General features: G+C 45.7%; 1 protein-coding gene across 1 annotated transcript in view; it reads right to left on the bottom strand.

Annotated features, from left to right (window-relative positions):
- LOC135890777 (myeloperoxidase-like) overlaps positions 1-21244 on the bottom strand; it is a 55200-nt gene that overhangs the window by 15695 nt on the left and 18261 nt on the right. Inside the window, exons 4-8 of the mRNA XM_065418201.1 lie at positions 19666-19789; positions 15342-15471; positions 12804-13007; positions 9381-9696; positions 3894-4054 (exon numbers count right to left, since the gene is read on the bottom strand). Coding sequence (XP_065274273.1) covers positions 3894-4054; positions 9381-9696; positions 12804-13007; positions 15342-15471; positions 19666-19789 — 935 coding nt within the window. The remainder of the gene's footprint in view (positions 1-3893; positions 4055-9380; positions 9697-12803; positions 13008-15341; positions 15472-19665; positions 19790-21244) is intronic.

Raw genomic sequence — 21244 nt, 5'->3', positions numbered from 1 at the left:
TACTGGTCCCTTCTAACCTTAAAGTCTATGAGTCTATGAGTCAAAAATTCTGTGTCAAAATGCAAGACATCAATGAAACAGCCAGGAAAGTTAAAGACAACAAGAAGGAAATTTTAAATATATGAGGCACAAAAACAATTCTAGCAAATGGCTTTGTTCTGTTACTAGGTGTGGATGGCAAAATTGTCCGTAATGATGCAGAAGAGGCAGAAGTCTTCAATAAATATTTCTGTTCTGTGTTTTGAAAGGAGCAGGAGGATGTATTCATAGCTTACAGTGATAATTAAATACTTTCTATTCCAATAGTAAGTAGGGAGTACGCTAAACAGCAACTGCTGAAGTTAAACATTTTAAATCTGCAGGACTGGAAAACTTTCCCCCAAGAGAATTAAAAGAATTGGCCGTGGAGCTCTCTGAGCCACTGAGTTTGATGCTCCAGAGGACCAGAGAAAAGCCAATGTGCTGATATTCAAAAGGGTGACTAGGAAGGCCCAGCTATCTGAGGGGCTTGGATAGTGCCTGTACCTTGTGTTGGCCTCTGCACAGGGCTAAACTTCACTCACAGACAGCATGGCTGAGATATGAACTTTCCTCCCCAGCTGGAGCTCCTTAGCCTGTAACGCTCCCCAAGAGGATGCCTCGGTAAGAGATTAAAGTCCAGGACCTCCATGGTAGCATTCTCTGAAATGCTTCCAGCTCCATGATTGGGCCAGTTAGACAGGCAGAACTGTAGGCTCTCAGTGTGTGGCTGAGACAATGGTATAGGGAGGAGGGATTTAGGGTTTATTAGGAACTGGGAAAACTTTGGAGAATGGAGAAGCCTCTACAGGAAGGATGGACTCCACCTAAACCAAATCAGAACAGGATTACTGGCACGTAACATTAAAAAGTTCCTAGAGGAGTTTTTAAACTGAGAGCTGGGGGAAAGCCGAGGAGTACACAGTTCAGAGAGCCATCCCTTAGGGAGGATCTAGTAACAGGGATTCTCTAGGTCCTAGTAAAGAGGAGAGGATAGAAATTGATAAAGTACAGGCAGGAGCTGAAGAGAAACAGTTAAATGAAAAAGAGTCTCTTCAATAATTCATCCAAAATAATTAGAAATTTTAAAAGGGTTGGTTTTCAAATGCTAGAAGTCTAAATACTAAGATGGGTGAACTTGAGTGCCTGGTGTTAAATGACAACAGAGTCCTGTGGCACCTTTAAGACTAACAGATATATTGGAGCATAAGCTTTTGTGGATGAATACCCACTTCGTCAGACGCATGTTAAATGAGGATATTGATATAACAGGCATCACAGGAACATGTGGAACGATGATAATCAACGGGATAAGGTAATAACGGGATAAAATACATAGGAATGACAGAGTAGGTCATGCTGGTGGGGGAGTGGCAATTTATATGAAAGAAAGCATAGAGTCCAATATAGTAAAAACCTTAAATGAATCAAACTGCACTATAGAGTCTCTATGGACAGAAATTCCAAGCTTGAATAATAAGAGTAGAAATCTATTACTGACTACCTGACCAGAATGATGATGGTGACTGTGAAATGCTCAGGGAGATTAGAGAGGCTATAAAAATAGAAAACACCATAATAATGGGAGATTTCAACTATCCCCATATTGACTGGGTACATGTCACGCAGGACAGGATGTAGGGATAAAGTGTTTTGATACCATCAATGACTGCTTCTTGGAGCAGCTACTCCTGGAACCCACCAGAGGAGAGGCAATTCTTGATTTAGTCCTAAGTGCAGCACAGGATCTGGTTCAAGAGGTGAATATAGCTGAATCGCTCGGTAACAGTGACTATAATGAAATTAATTTTAATATCCTTGCGGGGGAGAAAATACAAAAGAAGCCCACCACAGCAGCATTTAATTCAGACCGGGGAACAACACAGAAACAAGAAAGCTAGTTAAACAGAAGTTAAAAGAAACAATCACAAGAGTGAAATGCCTGGAAGTGTCATGGAAACTTTTTTAAAACATCATAATAGAGGCTCAAATTAAATGTATATCCGACATTAAAAAAAAAAAAAAATAAGAGGACTAAAAAGGATAGCTCAGTGATTTGAGCATTGGCCTGCTAAACCCAGGGGTGTGAGTTCAATCCTTGAGGGGGCCGTTTAGGGAACTGGGGTAAAAATCTGTCTAGGAATTGGTCCTGCTTTGAGCAGGGGGTTGGACTAGATGACCTCCTGAGGTCCCTTCCAACCTTGATATTCTATGACAAAAAATGCTACCATAGCTAAAAGAGGCAGTTAGAGACCAAAAGAAGCATCCTTTACAAATTGGAAGTCAAATTCTACTGAGGAAAATAATGTAAAAAGGAGCATAAATTTTGGCAAATCAAGTGTAAAAGTATAATCAGACAGGCCAAAAGAGAATTTGCAGAGCAACTAGAAAAAGATTCAAAAACTAACAGAATTTTTTTTTAAGTATGTCAGAAGCAGGAAGCCTGCCAAACAATCAGTGGGGCCACTGAATGATCAAGGTGCTAAAGGAGCACTCAAGGAAGACTAGACCATTGTGTAAATGAATTTTTACATCAGTCTTCACTGCAGAGGATGTGAGAGAGATTCCCACACCTGAGCCATTCTTTTTAGGTGACAAATCTAAGGAATTGTCCCTGTTTGAGGTGTTAATAGAGGAAGTTTTGGAACAAATTGATAAATTAAATAGTAATAAGTCACTAGGACCAAATGGTATTCACCCAAAAGTTCTGAAGGAACTCAAATTTGACATTGCAGAACTACTAAATGTGGCATGTAAACTATCAGTTAAATCAGCTTCTATACCAGATGACTGGGAGGATAGCTAATGTGATGCCAATTTTTTTAAAAGGCTCCAGAGGCGGTCCTGCCAATTACAGGCCAATAAACCTAACTTCAGCACTAGCCAAACTGGTTGAACTATAGTAAGGAGCAGAATTATCAGATACAGAGATGAATATGTTTTGTTGGGGAAAAGTCAACACTGCTTTTGTAAAGGGTAATCATGCCTCACCAATTTATCAGAATACGTTGAGGGGGTCAACAAACATGTAGAGAAGGGTGTTTCAATGGATATAGTGTACTTGGACTTTCAAAAAACCTTTGACAAGGTCCCTCACCAAAGGCTCTTAGGCAAAGTAAGCTATCATAAGAGGGAAGGTCCTCTCATGGATCAATAATTGGTTAAAAGATAGGAAATAAAGGTTAAGAATAAATAGTCAGTTTTCAGAATGGAGAGCGGTAAATAGTGGTGTTTCCCAGAGGTCTGGGACCATGGTGTTCAACATATTCATAAATGATCTGGAAAAAGGGTTAAATGGGTGTCAAAGTTTGTAGGCAATACAAAATTACTCAAGATAGTTAAGTCCAAAGCAGAATGTGAAGAGTTACAAAGGGATCTCACAAAATTGGGTGACTGGGCAAATGTCTCTGGAAAACCCAGTTTGAACCAAGAAATGCAAACTACCTCAAGGGGTTGTCTTAGCAACTCACGTTAATCATTCCTCACTGTTTTTAATTCCTGGAGGCGCTGTGGTAACCACCCCCATGGAGTAGAACACAATCACACTGAAACTATTCATGGATTGATCGCATTGGTCCCCAAAGATACCGCATGAGGGTGCAATATCTGACACAGTAATTATTTCCATTTGTACAACACTAAGCCACTAAAACTGAGCGGTGAATGATAAGGCAGAGGGCACCTGCAGCACGGAGGGTGCCTAAGACATTTAGATCTGCAGGCTGCTGCACGCATAGCCCCAGTGGCGACAGGGCTGAGCAACCCTGTAGGAACCTGCACAGGCAATTCTGGAGGGGAAAAATCATGTCTAAATCTGCGCAAGAAATGTTTAATCAACAAGTGAATGGCAGCAAAAACGATATTGCAGCTAATACCTGGGTCATGGCACCTATGATTTTTCGGGCCTCCTGGTAGAGTTTCTCTCCATCCCAGTGTGGATTTAATTTCTTCAACTCGGTAGCCAAGCGATTGTGCTCCCGCACAAAGAGTGTGTGTAGAGCTGTAAGTCCCAGATTTTCAGTTACTCGTGCATCACCTAAATTATAAAAACACAGTATAATTGTATATTTTATTCAGCTGAGGAACTGTTTTTAATTTGCCATATTAGACTCCTGCATTGTAAGGTGAGCTGCTAGCAGTTCGCTGTAGGCACAGCTGGTGGTGCTGTCTACAGTTAAGGTTGCCCAACATTTCCATGGTAATACCCTGTTTTCAGTTCCTTATAATTTTGCCAAACTTTAACCATTCAGGCTGAATTCCCCATGCCAGGTGTCTTCCCCTGGCTGATTGTTTTCCTGAAATTTTCAGCAAAATCAGTTTAGCTGTTTCTGAGAATGGGGCTACGGAATTAAAGTTATTTTGACCATGTTAAAATGTTCTTACAACTGTTTTGTTGAGGATCTCTAGCACCTCCATGCTGTGGAGCAGGGACTGGAAATTTGGTAGAGGGCTGGCCCTAGTGTAAGGGATGTAATTTTGCCATCCCCATAAAAAACACACAAATTTGGCCAAGCTACAAACCTCTGAAAAATCTCAGTTTGCGCATTCTCAGAGGAGATTTGTTAGGGGCAGGCAGAAAAAAATCTTCAAGGATTGTGTCTGCACTGAGCATGGTCCATCCCTTCACATGCACATTCCCACAGAGCAACTTCGCATGCTCCTGCCCAGGGCAGCTGGTGCCAAGCAGGATTTTTCCTGCAATTAATTCTCTTGGCTGCTGGGGGTTCTGTGGTGCTGTGCATCAGAACTGGGAGCAGAGAGACTGTGTCTCTTGTCTTGTACTCTTAATACCACCCCACTCGCACCTTGAACGCATGGAGGGGGAGGAGCAATATCACTCTCATGCAAAGGTAGAAGAGTGGCGGGAGGGGGCAGGGGTATGCTGGGGTGATAGGAGCTGCAGGGGACAGGAATGGGAGCTGGAGGTTGGAATAGAAGCAGAGTGGGAGAGGGAATAGGAGCAGGAGGGGTGGGGCAGAAGGGTCTATAACCACTAGATCACACTGCCCTCCAGAACCTGGAATTGAACCCAGGATTCCTGCATCTCAACCCTCCTCTGCTGTCAGCAAACAGCTATGAATTCTATTAGCAAAATGTCTGACTCTTCCCCTGTAATGGCTGGTCCCCATAAAGGATACCAATCTACTAGTGCTACCAGTTACTCAGTTATCTCAAATGGTAGAGATCTTTGTTGTGGATCACAAAATTGAGATCCTGTATATGTCCCATGGTGGGTGGGATCAAGATGATTCCACTTGGTGGGCTTTCTATTTTTTTTTTACTTTGCTTTTTTGAAAAACAAAACAAAAAACACCATGCAACCTTAATTCAGCCCTTCTCCCCCACCCCCATTGTGTGTGTTTGTGCACATTATAATACAGTTTGTAATTACATGTTCTCATATAATTCCTGCAGTCCCCTTTCTCATTCAGAGCAGAGTATTGACAGCGCTCAAGGAATGGGTCACAGTTGCATAATGAAGAAATCTATTGTCTGTAGGACCCCTGCCTCCTTTGTTACAGAAGTTAGAAGGTATGTAGTGTATGAGGCAGAGGGTTTTAGAAAGGTAAAGGATGATCTTATGGTTAAAGCAGTTAAATGCTAGCTGAGAGAATTGGATTTCATTCCTGTCTCTGCCAGAGTTCCCGTGTGATTCTGGGCAAGTCACACCCAGCTTTTCAGAGATAGTCATCGATCGAAGACAAACTCTAATATAGAATTCCCCCATGTTGGATGTAACACTGTTTGAGCTAGGACATTGTCATCTACAATATTTAGAAATTCAGAGGATGTTTTAGTACTGGGAGACCATTCATAGAGAGATCATTGCCGCTCAAAAGTTCAGAGCTATGAACAGAGGCAGCCAAATAGAGGATTTCCAAGGAAAGAGCTGCGGACTCAGTGATTGGAAGTATGCAGTAGTGGGGCTAGGTGAGAGGTGCGTTTGGTCAATCTGCTGTTTGATTGATGGGTTGTTCACTGTTACAGCTGTGCTGCGGGTGACCTATGTGCACCGCTCAGTTACCAAGTTGCAGGCAGGAGACAAGTAGCAGAGTCAGGGTCAAGCTGGCTTAGGATACCAGGGTCAGGCCTCAGCTACAGACAGGAGACAAGTAGTGGAGTCAGAGACGAATCGAGGTCAGACGCTGGAGTCTGGGGTTCACAGCAAAGCAAGGTTTGGCACAGAAGCAAGCAGGCAGTCTGCAGGAGTTTTGCCTGGGAGTTCACTTAGCGGGAGCTCCCACAGAGTTTTTGCCTTTCAGGCTTCTGTGAGCGGTAATTACAACTTTTGAAGAGGCTCTTCGAAGGAAGACAATATGGATAGTGAGCGATCAGCTGTTGTGACATGCACAGGATGTGCCATGTTTGTCTTTCTCCCAGAGGATAGAAGTGACTTCATCTGTACGAAGTGCAAGCTGGTCTCCATATTGGAAGAGAAGGTTAAAGGACTAGAGACCCAAGTATTAACCTGCGTTGCATCAGAGAAAATGAAGACTTTCTGGATAGAAGTCAGCGTTTGGTACTGCAGGCACAGCATGCAGAAGAATCAGAAAGGACAGTGCAGAATGGGGAAGAAAATTGGCAGCATGTGACCTCTGGAAGAAGAAAGAGAGAACCCATGTACCTCCAATGCAGATAGAAATAAGAAACCATTTTCAGGCTCTCTGCACAGGTACTATGGAAGACTACTGGTTTGGAAGAGTCATCTGAGGGAAGGGATCAGAAGGAGACCCCATCGACCAGGAAGCATGGGATGCACTGTCCTAGGGATGGGGGTTCCACGACAACCACTCCCAAGAGGAGGAGACGGGTGGTGGTGGTCGAGGACTCCCTCCTAAGGGGAATGGAGTCATCCATATGCCCTCCAGACTGGGAAACTCGAGAAGCGTGTTGATTGCCTGGAGCTAGAATTCAGCATGTGATGGAGTGTCTGCCGAGACTGATCAAGCCCTTGGACCACTACCCCTTCCTACTTCTCCACGTGGGCACCAATGATACTGCCAAGAATGACCTTGAGCGGGTCACTGCAGACTATGTGGCTCTGAGGAGAAGGATAAAAGAGTTTGAGGTGCAAGTTGTGTTCTCGTCCATCCTCCCTGTTGAAGGAAAAGGCCCAGGTAGGGACCATCGAATTGTGGAGGTAAATGTATGGTTGCACAGGTGGTGTTGGAAAGCGGGCTTTGGATTCTTTAACCATGAGATGTTGTTCCAGGAAGAAGGATTGCTAGGAAGAGATGGGATCCACCTAACAAAGAGAGAGAACCTAGTGAGGAGTGCTTTAAACTAGGTTTGCCGGGGGATGGAGACCTAAGCCCTGAGGTAAGTGGGATACCGGGAGGAAACACAAGGAGGAGGGTGCAACAAGGGAGGCCTCCTGATTCATACTGAGAAAGTAGGGCAATCGGCTAGTTATCTTAGGTGCCTGTGTAATGCCAACAGACCCCGTCGCCGGGCGGGATCAAACTGGGGACCTCTGGAGCTTAGTGTCCCATTTTATAGGGACAGTCCTGAGTCCTGAGTCCAGAGTCTTCCCAGCTGAAATCCTGGATGAGCAGGGGGGGTTGGGGGTTCTGAGGGGGGCAGTCGGGGGCGGGAAGTAGGAGGGAGTGGATGGGGGCGGGGCTAGGGCAGGGCAGGGGCGGGGCTAGGGTGGGGCTCCCTGGGTGCACACCCTAATGAAATGTGCTGCGCACGCCTATGATCTACAGTGCTCTAGTCTGCTGCACACTAACTGGCTGTGTGGGTCACAGAGTACAGTAACTCCTCACTTAACGTTGTAGTTATGTTCCTGAAAAATGCGACTTTAAGTGAAATGATGTTAAGCGAATCCAATTTCCCCATAAGAATTAATGTAAATGGGGGGTTAGGTTCCAGGGCAGCTTCCCCTACTCTGCAAGCACCGGGGCGGGGGGCTCAACCCTCAGCCCGCCCACTCCACCCCTTCCTCCAAACCCCCACCCTTGACCTGCCTCTTCTCCCCCCCACCTCCTCCCCCTTTACTTCGCACGCTGCGTCCTGGCTCCTCCCCCCTCCCTCCCCTCCCTTCTAAACGCCGCAAGCCAGCTGATTGCCACGTTTGGGAGGCAGGGGAAGGAGGGGGAGCCTGCGCACTGAGTCCTCGCTCCTCCCCCCTCCCTCCTGCCTCCAAAACGCTGCAAGCCAGCTGATTGCCACAAGCAGGAGGCGGGGGGAGGAGGGGGAAGGCGCTGATCCGCCGGGTCTGCCGGCGGGCGGGAGGCGCTGTGGGGAGTGGGGCGCGTAGGGAGGTTGCCAGCTGTGGAGAAAGCAGGCAGCCAAACAACGTAAGAGTGGCGCATTGCACAACTTTAAATGAGCATGTTCCCTGATTGATCAGCAACGTAACAACAAAACAACGTTAACTGGGACGACTTTAAGTGAGGAGTTACTGTATTTAATGCAGGGCCCACACAGCTAGTTAGTGCACGGCACGCTACAGCACTGGAGATTTGCACCCCAGCTTACTGGCACTAACTCTCTGTATAAACATGCCTTAGTATAGAAAGTCAGTGGTTTGCAAACTACAGAGGCATAAACAGATGCAGCAAACAGGAGATGACAGACAAAAAGGAACTGATCACCAAACTGAAAATTAGTGGTAGCTTAGGTACAAGCGATAAGGAGCTGATCACATGTGTAACGTATAACCAGAAGAAATGCCAAACCAGTAATATATATACTTGGTGCTTTAAAAACACCAATTTCAAAATCTGAAAATATTCATGAGCCAAATCAGCTGGGAGGAAGAATTGAAAGAGAAAAATGTGAACGTTTCTGCATATGCAGTCCACTGTTTTAGAGAAAAATGGCTTACTCCTGCTTCCACGTACTGCAGTCACTGTTCCATGTCACTGGTACTGCTCTGTGCTGAAGTACAAACCCTGCTATCGATGATGTGAGAGAAGGGGTGAGACAGTTGGTTGCACATGATAGAATTTGTTTTGTTTGTCTTTTATTTGAAAAAAACAACAACAAAGCGTATTGGAAAACCAATTTTTTCATGGTAAATTCCTTCGGAAAAATGACCATTTGACATTTTTTGACCAAAAAATGGTGGATTTTCTGTGGGAAATTTCCTTTTGACTAGAATTTTTCATTTAGTTTTGTAATGACATTTTAAAATGAAAAAATGGTTTGGCTTAAAGTGTCATTTTGGTTTTTGGAAACCAAAACATTTCCGGTTCCATTTTCAGTTTTGTGATTTTCATGGTTCCCCCCATTTTTTCTTACACAATACTGTCACACAATAGTTTCTGATGTCTCATTATATTTGTCTCAGGCACTGCTAAGTTTCTCTGCCGCTCACTTCAGAAAATTAATTGTGCTCCAGGCACATGACTTACCTGCTTTAAAACAGGGGATATTCATGGTCTTGTTTGTGAATAAACAGGGGCTTTGGGAATTGTTCTCAAAGGGCAGTAATCCCAGCCCTGCATCAGTAAAGTTCTGGTTCAGCGCCATCAAACCCAGCTGGTTTGTCTGATTCCTAAGACTCTTAGCTAGAGGTACTTCACTGCCGTACACCATGCTGGCATCCATGAAGGAGGTGAGCGCATTGATCTGCTCATGTATAAATGTTTTGGCATTGCACACTGGAGCTGTACGGACGAATGGCATACAAGTATTTGGGTCCTTAATTCGTGGATCATCAGGGGGAAACTGTAGAAAACAAAAGAGAATTACTCCCAATTTAATGTGTCGATAAAGATTGGATTTTTTAAAAGATATTCCCTAGTTCAAACGGAATTATTCTAGGGAAGATCTGTGGCCTGTGTTATACAGGAGGTCAGACTAGATGATCACAATACCCCCGGGCCTTAGAATCTATGAATCTAGGAATGTTCCAAACACATTATCCATTCGACAGGGGAATTCACAGATTGGATGAGACTTGTGGTACATCTAGTCCAATGTCCTGTCTGACAGTGTCCAGTAGCAGACGATTTAGAGGAAGATGACATAAAACCCCACAGTACGCAGTCATGAGACAATCTGCCCCCATGAAGGTCTCATCCTACTCCAGTGGTTCTCAAACCGTGGGTCAGGACCCCAAAGTGGGTCACGACCTGTTTTAATGGGGTCACGCGAGCTGGCGTTAGACTGGCTGGAGCGCAGGGCCAAAGCCGTCCAGGGCTCAGGCTTCGGCTTCAGATCTGGGCAGTGGGGCTCCGGTTACAGGCCCCCTGCCCAGGGATGAAGCCCTTGGATTCAGGCTTTGGCCCCCTGCCCGGGACAGCGGGGCTTGGGCAGGCTCCTGGGGTCCTGTAGTAATTTTTGTTGTCAGAAGGGGGTCGCAGTGCAATGATGTTTGAGAACCCCTGTCCTAATCTCTAATAGTTAGAGATTGCTTTAAAACCTGAAGTAGAATTTTTATAAGCCTGACAAAAATTGTATTAGCATTAGCTATTCTAACTCTAGATGCTCTTGTTACCCATGTAAATGTCCAGTCCCTCTTTGAATCTTGCCAGTGAAAGTATTTCCTTTTATCAGTTTTGAATTTGCCCCCTTCCAGTTTCAATGGCTGGCTCCTAGTTCTTGTGTTATGAGACAGGGAGACCAGGACCAGGGAGCCCAATCTTCTTTCTTCAGATCATTTATTCTTTCATATGGTCCCTCTCTAAGCTGAACAATACCAATCTTTTCAATCTCTCGTCACAGGAGAGTTTTTCCAGGCCCTGATCATTCTTGCCACCTTTCTCTGAATCCCCTCTAATTCTGCAATATCTTTTTCAAAATATAGTGATCAGGACTACACATAGTATTCCAGAGCAAGCCACACTATTGATATATATAAGCCCCTTATATTTTTTCTCTCATATTCTCCATCCCATTCTTTATGCATTGTACCAGCATGTTGGCTTTTTTCACCACAGCTGCATATGGAGCAGAGATTTTCATTGAAATGGCCACTGTGATACCCAGGTTCTTTTCCTGATTTATAAAAATATTCCCTACACCCCCACCCTCAAACCACCCAATTAAACCAAACAAAAAGCCCAACTGTGCTAAAAGAAAATGATTTAGATCACAAAGTCAAGCACTCAAAAGTTAGGAAATGACAAAAGTTATGGCTGCTTTTAATTCTGCCTTTTGTGTGTCCATTCTGTGCACTAAACCAATCCTAGAAAAAATAGTATATAATCACATAGTAAAAGACTGTAGCATGATCCATATGTGCCAGGGGACAGAATAAAGGTTGATTGGACAACCTGAATTCTGGCATTTTTAAACTTTGGATTGCTTGACTTTGCAATCTAAATAGTGTTCCTTTAATGGAGTTTTGGTACATGTAATTCCCTGTCTTTTTTTTAAAGAAAACAAGTAAAACCAAATTATTTTATGTACAACTGTCACTCCTCCTCCCCACCATCACCAATAATGTATCATAAGCAGATTTTGAACTCTGAACATTCAGCACTGCATACTACCACCTGAGCTACAGACTAATGTCAGTAGGTGTCAACAGAAAAAGGGTGTTATCCAGGAGTTGGGTATGGGCCCCTGGGTACAGTTGCTGGTTTTGGAGAGTGGTCAAAAGGAGTCTGGCCTGGTCCAGGTCTCTCATTCCCACTCTCCAGAAGCTGGAGGAGCTCCTACTCCACGTGGGTGTCCCCAGAGAGAGGAATGAGCTGCTTGGGGAAGGTGCTGGGTGCAGCATCCTAGTCTGTCTCTCCCCACAATACCCTGTTACAGCTGATAGACATTCCCAGTACGGTGGCTACTGTTTCTTTGGCAGCAGTGTGGGCCCAGCCTTAGAATGTGGTGTTCAGTTAGTATTTCACCCCAGGCTACCAACATTTTCCTGCAGAATGAAAGTGACAGAGGGGAAATGGCCATTTTTTCAACTATTTACTGTATCTCAGCAAACCGTGAACAGAATTCCACATGGCAATGAACAGGCACTTCTCTGGCTCCAGGGCTTTCTCTGTGCCAAATTTCAAAAGCCAACTGCAAACAATGGAGCTAGTAGAGCTTCTCACAAAAGATTGCAAAAGCATTATATGATGGAATTGTTATGGAGTGTACCAGCCCCATACTGGGGAACCAAGGGTTAAGGAGTAGCTCTGGGCCCAGAAGGCCCAGCCCAGCTGCACCTGCAGGGCCTGCTCACAATGGAGGCAGAGCTCAAAAGGGAGCGTCCCAGTTGTGTCAGGGTGGATAAAGCAAGGGAACAATCCAACATTGTTAGCTCCTACAGAGAGGTTAAAGGAGCACCCACCGCTTGGACCAGACCCATCTGCTGGCCCTGGAGAGCAGTGGGCTGCGATTGATGGAGAAGAGCCTTCAGATCACTGCCAGGGAGAAACCCCACTCGGTGAGTCCATAAGCAGACTCTGCTGTGACTTTGGAGGGGCAGAGGCTGGGGTAAGAAGTGACCCAGGGAGCAGGCTTGGGGGGTGTCTGCCCCAGGCTCTGTATCTGACCTGGCAGTCACTGGGCCCCCGATGGAGCAGGGAGGGCCCGGGTTCCCCTACCACACACCCCGCACGTGCTACTGGCCTGTCATGGCTGCAGACTCTCACCACTAGGGTGATACTGCTGGGTTTGGAAACCACGGGAATGTGTTAGGCAACTTAAATATAGGGGTTACTACCGGCTCCCCTGTAATATACACAGTGTGTTAGGTGCTTTAGGCTCTTTGAAGAATTCATGTCTTTGATCTCTCTATTCTTTCACCATAAAGTCTTTCTGGGTCTAACCTTCTACACTAGTCTCAGGCTTAGAAACCCTGCAAAGAAGGAAGGGAGTCAAGGTTGTAGTTGTACCTTAATTGGGAAGCAAGGTAGCTCAGAGGTGCAACTGGTCTCACACTGAACTTCTTGATTGTTGATTTTTGTAGTAGTGACAGGAGCTAAGTCCAAATCGTGGTCAATCCACTGACCCCAATGCACGAAGATGACAGAGCGCTGCTGGTCCTGGGTGACATTCTCATTGGCTGTATGAATTATTTCATTTGACACTTTTCGAACCTGCACAGAATCAGAACAAAAACATTTATGATTGAGACATAGTGAACGTGTTTAGCTCCATAGGGGAAGTGCTGTAACTTTCGGGGTAGCCTGCTACAGACCTCAGGAAAGTATCAGACACAACTCTTTATATGCTGAAAGTCAATTTCTGAACATCAGTGATGAAGTTCAATGAACTGCCAATGATGCAGTCTTCATCGCCCACTTGACTCTTTAAAGAAGCAGCTTTGTGCTTTCTCCCTTGCTGCAATTCAGCGACTGGGGCGAGCTCCCTCTAAACACCTGCAAAGCCACTTCACTGTCCTCCTTCAAAACCCCTCTTCAAACTCTCCTTTGCCAGCATGTCTACAAAAAGCTAGGTAGTATTTAGGCAGCTGGTGAGCTGAGACCCTATCCATCATGCTGCCCTGTGTTGTTGCATTGTGCTCCCCCGTCTAGTCTGTCTGTGTCCACCTTTTTTGCCTCATCTTATATTTAGATTGGAAGATCTTTGTTCTGTTTGCACAGGGCCTAGCACAATGGGGTCCTGACTGATGACTGGGGTCCTAGGCACAACCACAGCACACAATGATAGTAATGATGGTGATGGGGAAAGCATTAGTGTGGCTTTACTCTGAACAGTGACTCTTAAAATGGAACTTCCTTACTCAGCCAGTCTGCTCCCTGCGTGTATTCAGTCATGTGTGTTGACGCCAGACTGAGATCATCACCCCCCCTCTGCACATGAAAGACGCACTTTGTGAACAGATCTCTCCCCTCCGTGAGGAAGGGAAGCTCTGCCATTGTGGTACTGTGGATCCTCTCCTCTTGACTTCTCCACGGAGCTGAGGGTCAGAGCAGGGGGATGGAGTGCAACCTGGATGACCCAGAAGGAGTGGGAGAGCTGGGTTCATTCTCGCCATAGGCACCGACTCCGTGGGTGCTCCAATCAGCTCCCCCCACTTCCCCTTAGAGCCTCCCATCCACCGGCAGCCCGGATCGACTCCTCCCCCTCCCTCCCAGCACCTCCCGCACTGCACGATCAGCTATTTCATGGCTTGCAGGAGGCCTGGGGGAGAGAGGGAGGAGCGGGGACAGGGCGCGCTCGGGGGAGGGGGCGGAACTGGGCGGGAAGAGGTGGGGCAGGAGTGGAGCGGGGGCGGTGCTCCTTCACCTGTGCTGAATGGCAGAGGAGTGTCTGTTTTGCCTGTGACTCATCTGGTGCCTCACCTGCATGTGTGTGGTGTGGCTATGAGACAATGCAGGAGATACACTGCAGGTCATTAGTATGCCCAGTGCAGTCTAGGGTGACCAGATGTCCCCATTTTATAGGGACAGTCCTGATTTTTGGCTCTTTTTCTTATGTAGGCTCCTATTACCTCCCACCCTCTGTCCCAGTTTTTCACATCTGCTGTCTGGTCACCCTAAATTAGACTGTTCTGAAAATGAGCAAGGATCTACCGAGTCTTACTGTTCAGATGCAAATGGTGGTTTTTCTGCTGCGTGTAACTTAGCCATGTCTGGGTCAGCTACCTGAGCTCTACTCTCTGCCAAACCTATTCCCATCTCACCAGGTGCTGGATATATTTTTAAAAGCTAGGAAAGAAGAAACATTTGTAGATTGCCCAAACTATATATTTCCACTAACTTTGTTCGCTGAAATGGCTGCACTACTTTTGTTCAATGTTTTCTTTAAGAAAGATTAACCTGACTCAGAGACCAAGCATAGAAAATATAAGCCCAAACAGATAGAAATATATCAAAATACTAAGCAACTGAAAATAGAGGAAAGGACCAGGTGACCTGAATTTTAGGCGTTGAAACTGAGCCACCTATAATGAATATGGAGAAAGGGGTGCTAGGTATTTATCCTTTAAAAATCTGTCAAGTGAAAGGGATAAAAGTCCGATAGGCCACATTATTATTAGGCCAAAGTAATAAAGCTTGAGTAATTAGTCCCACCACTTCTTATATACAGGTTTGAGTTTAATCTAGGCAAACCACTGGTTGCTAAAACCACGGAGTGAGGCTGATTCTTAGTACAAATTTCAAAGTGTTGATCCATTGAGCGCTTTCTTCTTCACAGGAGGGTAACAGAAATGCTATTCGGTCTGAATGTATTCCCTGCACATGCAGCACCTGCCAAGGGATGAAGGTGTGTGGAGTGCTCCAAGCAACACAGCCCAGCGCAAGTCATATGTAAGGCTTAAGCCTCACATGTGCTCACAAAATAGACTTAAACGGTGCATCAGCCTGGCCTGGGCCTCTGCCCAGAGAGCACTTCCCCCCAGCCATGGAGAGAAATATGGGAGTCATTGATTAAACAAGAAACCAAATGATCTCACAGTCTCGTACCAGTGGGAGCGGAAATCCATTGTAAAGTTTTCCTTCAGTTAATCCTTTGGGAAGAGACACTCCATCCTCATACTCTGCCGGGAGCCATCGGGCATATCCTTGATTGGAAGCTCCAAAATAAGAATGCTTCCTGGAACATTGGGAAGAAAACAAACAACTAAACTATTTCAGAAAGGACACACCCTGCAGAGAAGCAGAATTTCTTTTTCTCCCTGGAACCTAAGTTGAATTGCGATAACGATAGACAGGAATCGTTTTGAGGTTCAGAGGCCACAGCTGTATTCTGGACAGACAACCCTCCGAGGCAAAGACTCAAAGTCTCTTAGTGCAGGCTATGGTTAATACTGAGGTAAAAGGATGAATCCTCATGTTGTTGTCATACTCACATTTGTAATTCAGAATTTAAATCTATGCTACTTATATGGTCTCCATCACTGCAGTATCAGTGCCTCACAATCCTCAATAGACCTATGCTCCCAACTAGAGCTGACCGAAAAATGGGAATCCATTCCCATGAAAAAATGTGGTTTTAGAACCGTTTTCATCCCAACCCAAGACAAAATATCAAAAACATGAATTTTTTCATGGGAAGGGATTTAAAGAAACATTCTCTTTTGGGAGAGCGGAAAGGCAATTTTTTGTCTTCCTGGCTGCCTGTGAAATTGCCAAGAGCCTTCCAGCCTGGCTGCAGGTGAGGCAAAGAGCCCCTATGCTCTTCCTGCTCACCTCCCCCACAGCTCCGGGAAACAGTGTAGAGCACCCAATAGGACTTAGGTGCCTAGATGCCTTTGAAAATTCCGCTGGGCACCTATCTGCATCGTTAGGCACCTAAATCCTTTGAAAATCTGGACCCTAACTCCCACTGAAATCATGCAAACACCTAAAATGAACATGTCACCACTAACCATGTGCCTGAAAGGACCATAGGTTGGTGTATTTTTACAATACACAAAACTGCAGAATGCTCAGGACATTTTAATGAGAAAAAACTCCTGTGTGAGATCATATTTGTCCATGACAGAAAGTAGTTAGAGCCGGGTGCTAGTCCTGACGGCTACATCCATCACTAGAGGCCAGATTCCTAGTGGTAGTTGGGTGCCTAAAGATGCAGATAGGCACCTAGTGGGATTTTGTCAATGGGCATTAGGCACCTCGGTGGTTTGAGAAATCCCACTAGGCACCTATCTGCATCTTTAGATGCTTCAAGACCTTTGAAAATCTGGCCTTAAATTCCATTTTCAAACGTGACATAGGTATTTCAGAACCTAAGGGTTAAATATACAAAGGTGTTTAGACAGCTAACTTTCAATGGGAGTCAGGTGCGTAACTGGTTTAGGTGCTTTGGAAAATTCCATCGACTTAGCTACTGCCTCTTGAGGTGGAGGATTTACTACAGCGATGGAAAAAACACCCTCCATTGCTGTAGTAAGTGTCTACACTATAGTGCTGTGGTGGCACTGCTGCAGCTGTGTCGCTGTAGTGCTTGTAGTGTAGTCAGACCCCTGGAAATATCTAATGCAGCCTAGGATCGCCTTTCTCTTTTTCTACAACTGCATCACATTGGTGGCTCAGATTTCTTGTGACTGAGTAAAACATCCAGGTCTTTCTCCTCCTCTGTCATTTCCAACTGACCAACCCACAACTTACAGCAGAAATTCTTGTTGTTAGTCCCTGAGTGCATGACCTTGCCCTTTGTACCATTACATTTCATCCCACTTCAGTCCTCCAGATCATCCAGTGCTTCCTGTACAATATTCCGATCCTCCTCTGTTAGAAGATGCCACCCAACTTTGTGTCATCCACAAATGTCATTCAGACACTTCTACTTTTTTGTGTCAAGGTCATTAATGAAAATATTGAATAAGCTCATTCCCAAGACTGATCCTTGAGGAACTCCACTGGCAACCTCCCTCCAGACTGATAGTTTCCCTTTCAGCACAACCCATTGTCCTCTCCCTTTAGCCAGTTCCTTACCCACCTTTCAATTCCTGTACCAACCCCCATCTTCTCCATGTTAACAGTTTCCCATGTGGTACTGTGTCTAATATTTTACTGAAGTCCAGATAAATCAGATCTACTGTATTTTCCTTGTGTAAGAAATTAGCCATCTTATCAAAGAGAGATTTCAGGTCAGTCTGACATGAACTGCCTTTGTTTGTAGTGCTGTAGCCATGTGGGTCCAATAAAATGTATTACCAGTTTGTGTATGGAGGATCTGTAACCTGCTTGTATCATCTGTCAGGGTGAGACACTGCTTGATTCAAATCCTGCTTAGTTTTTAGAAATTAGACTGCAAATTTATTTTTGTTTCTTAAGTAACCAACTCTGATCTCTATGCCTGCAACTTATAATCACTTCAAATCTATTTTTCTGTAGTTAATAAATGTGTTTGTTTTGGGTAAAATATAATGTGTTTTGGTTGAAGTGCTTGGGAAATCTCAGCCACAGGTGCCAACATTCCAAAGTGCCAAGCCCCGCCTCTGACCCAGGCCCTGCCCCCCCTCCACCTCTTCCCCCAAGGCCTCACCCCCTGCTCTACCCCCACCCCACCTCTTCCTACCCAGTTCTGCCCCCTCCTCCCCATCCCTCGCAGCCTCCTGCATGCCACGAAACAGCTGATTGTGGTGGGCGGGAGGTGTGGGGAGGGAGGGGGAGGTGTTGATTCGTGGGGCCCGCTGGCGGGTGGAAGTCACTGGGGGGGAGCTGATAGGGAGGCTGCTGGTGGGTGCTCAGCCCCCCATCATTTTTTCCCCATGAGTGCTCCAGTCCCGGAGCACCCACACTGTCGGATCCTATGATCTCAGCTCAGTTTACAAAGGCTGGTGTGTGTCCATTCCACACTGAGGGCGGGTGAACTTACACTGGTCAGGCTTCTGACTAGTGCAAGATGGTACAGTTCTGGGGTGTAAGACTGGGGAGCTGGGAGGAACTGGCTGGAGCTTCCCTACTGATGGCTCATGAGTGGCTGGGAGATCGTTCATGTAATGCAGTTGGATGTGTCCCTGCCTGTGGATGTCTGTGTAAGTGCTGTGCCTGTCAGAGGTTTCTTGCTTGACATCAGCATCACAGTGTGAGGGGGAGATCCCGGGTAGGTGGGACAGAGGGCTCAGGGGTCCCACAGTCCCGGTTGCACCCTGGGGACCCCATCACACCATCATTGGGGGGTTTTAAGAACAAGTTGGACAAACCCCTGTCATGGATGGTCTAGGTTTATTTGACCCTGCCCCGGCACAGAGGGGATGAGCTCAATGACCTTTTGAAGTCCCTTCCAGTTCTACATTTCTATGATATCTTGTAGGCTGTCGTCTTAGTTCTAGTATCACTTTGAGGTGGCTATTCATCCAGTTATGTGTGGAGCTCTTCCCTACAAGCTTTTCCCTTTGCTTGGAATGCAAATTCCAGATCATTTTTGCCCCTTTGACTTAAAGAAATTCCAAACCTCCTTGTGATGGGGTTTACAGAGCTCACACGATGGTAAAAGGAATGGTGGAACAGTACTGGGCCAAGAAGGCCCTGCTCCTCAGCAGCTGCCGGGCATGCTTGCTATGGAAGACCTGCTTAAAGGGGAGCTCTGGCAGTCTGGCAGAGGGGTGCATGGAGGAGACACTGGCTGCAAGAAGGCAGACAGGCTGCAGCCTCTGAGGCAGAGCAATCTACAGGGGGAAGGACAGGGGCTGGCTGGGATCCCCTTTCCCCTGACTAAGAGGGGACAATTGGATTCCAAGGGTGAGCTGGGAAGCATCGCTGCCCACCCCCAGCTGAAGCCCTGAATTACCAACACTGTGTAAGCAGAAGGCTGGGCCATGCCCCAAACTGAAGGGAAACAATGAAGGTAGGAAGTGATACGGGGGAGCCTGATCTGGAATGGCAGTCAGAAGGGACTGAGCCATCCCTTGCCTCTCTCCATTAGGCCCTTCACTGGGATTTGATGGAGAGGGAGGGCCCGGGTCCCCCGTCCATCCCTCTTTCCCCAGCCTCCTGAGAGATACTAGAGGACTCCAGGGGGCGATGAATGGTGGCTTGGCTGCTGGGCCCCAGGACTGCCAGGAAGACCAGCCTCAAGGCTTGGAGAGACTGTTTGTCCACAGTTTGACCAATAGGCCCCTGAGTGAAGCCTGCTACACTCCTCCAGGTTAAAGTCTCTTTGTTATGTGTTTGTACAGCACCTCTCTTGGGCCCCTCAGTGTTAACACAATACAAATAACTACTAATACAATTTTTTCTGCTTGGTGGAATGGTATTGTACCGACAACTTTAAGGTGTCTATAGTGGACATTATGTAGGCTGGAGGCTCTCTACTATACATGAAAAATCAATGCTTTACCTGTTGTTGCATTCTCCAGTAATGGTCCGGTAAATGCTACTCTTCGGGCACTTAATGGAACGAATCTGATAGTCACAACCAGTTGCCTTGGAAATAATTTCCTTCTGCTTCCTACTTAGTACATCTGCAAGAGAAGCCAATCAGAGTGAAGCCATTTCCTTCATAATTTCTGGAACAGTCGCCAATAGTTCCATTTCATGGCTCCCCCAGTAGGAAAGCTCTACAGACAAATAGCATCTCATTTAAAAAACTCCTTCTAGTTTATACCAATAGAATACACCAGCTTTCCTGCAGAATAAACGCCAGCTTCATATTCAGGAACACACTCAGTATTTCGTGTTCTAGGAATCATTTTGTTTGCCATCTTCATCTCTCAGCAGTTTTGGAGCATCTGAAGTGGAGGACAGGTATCGGGACTGATTCAAAAGTGCTAATGACAAAATCCCTACATTTAGTATGCCTGCCTGATTCAAATACTGTTGAGATAAAGTTCCTTTTGGGGGGTTTAAAATGTATGGTGTTTTCAATGACTATGGTTGTGACGTTGCACTCTATATGATTTTATGAAAATATGCTAATGTAACTGGAATATGCTTCATGCAAAAGGTCTCTTGTAAGGTATCATTACAAAGCTTATAATCTACTGAGCGTGGTCATCATATTTGTATAAATGTATCATTCTTGTATCTGAAACTAGAAATATGAAATATAACCCTGAGGTCCTATTGTAATTATGCAAAGTGTGGGCCATTAATGTTGTTTTGGAATCTTGATGACTCCCATTAACCAGGACAATTGACTGCAGATGGCTGTGTTTTACCTGTAAATCTTTCTGTATACATGTGTGCTGGCAAGTGAGTAATGAAGTCTTACAGTGACATGTGATCATGTCACCTGAACTGGAATCCATCTTTAACAATTTATGAGTTTACCCTGTATAAGCTTTATACAGGGTAAAACGGATTTATTTGGGGTGTGGACCCCATTGGGACTTGGACATCTGAGTGTTACAGACAGGAACACTTCTGTAAGTGGCTTTCAGTCAAGCCTACAGCTGTTAGGGGACGTGGTTCAGACCCTGGGTCTGGGTTTGCAGCAGGCTAGCGGGTCTGGCTCAAACCAGGCAGGGCACTGAAGTCCTAAGCTGCCAGGGCAGGAAAGCAGGGGCAGAAGTAGTCTTGGCACATCAGTTGGCAGCCCCAAGGGGGTTTGTGTGATTCAACCCATCACAATGGTGACATAATTTGAGGATAGGTTGAGGGGTCTAGGTAGGTATGAAGCAATGTGAGGATTAAAAGAATGATGGAGCAAGAGAAGAGGAAGCACAGTGGTAGGGACAGAACATAATATTAATATGGGAGGTATTGCAAACTTGGAAAGAAGAAAGCAATAACAAGGACATTGAGAGTCGAGAAACAAGGGGCCACACCAGGGTGTTTGTCTCTCAGTAGAACTCCCTGCAGATTTCAGGGTACTGTACTGCACTAGCAAATTATCATCACAAAACTGGAGTGAGACAGAAGGAACTTTAGAGAAGAGCAGCTAATCCAGCCAGTGGGCAGTAGGGACTAACTTCTGG

The sequence above is a fragment of the Emys orbicularis genome, chromosome 17, assembly GCF_028017835.1.
Source record: "Emys orbicularis isolate rEmyOrb1 chromosome 17, rEmyOrb1.hap1, whole genome shotgun sequence".
In the NCBI taxonomy this organism is placed as follows: domain Eukaryota; kingdom Metazoa; phylum Chordata; order Testudines; family Emydidae; genus Emys; species Emys orbicularis.
This window is presented reverse-complemented; position numbering and strand designations above follow the sequence as displayed.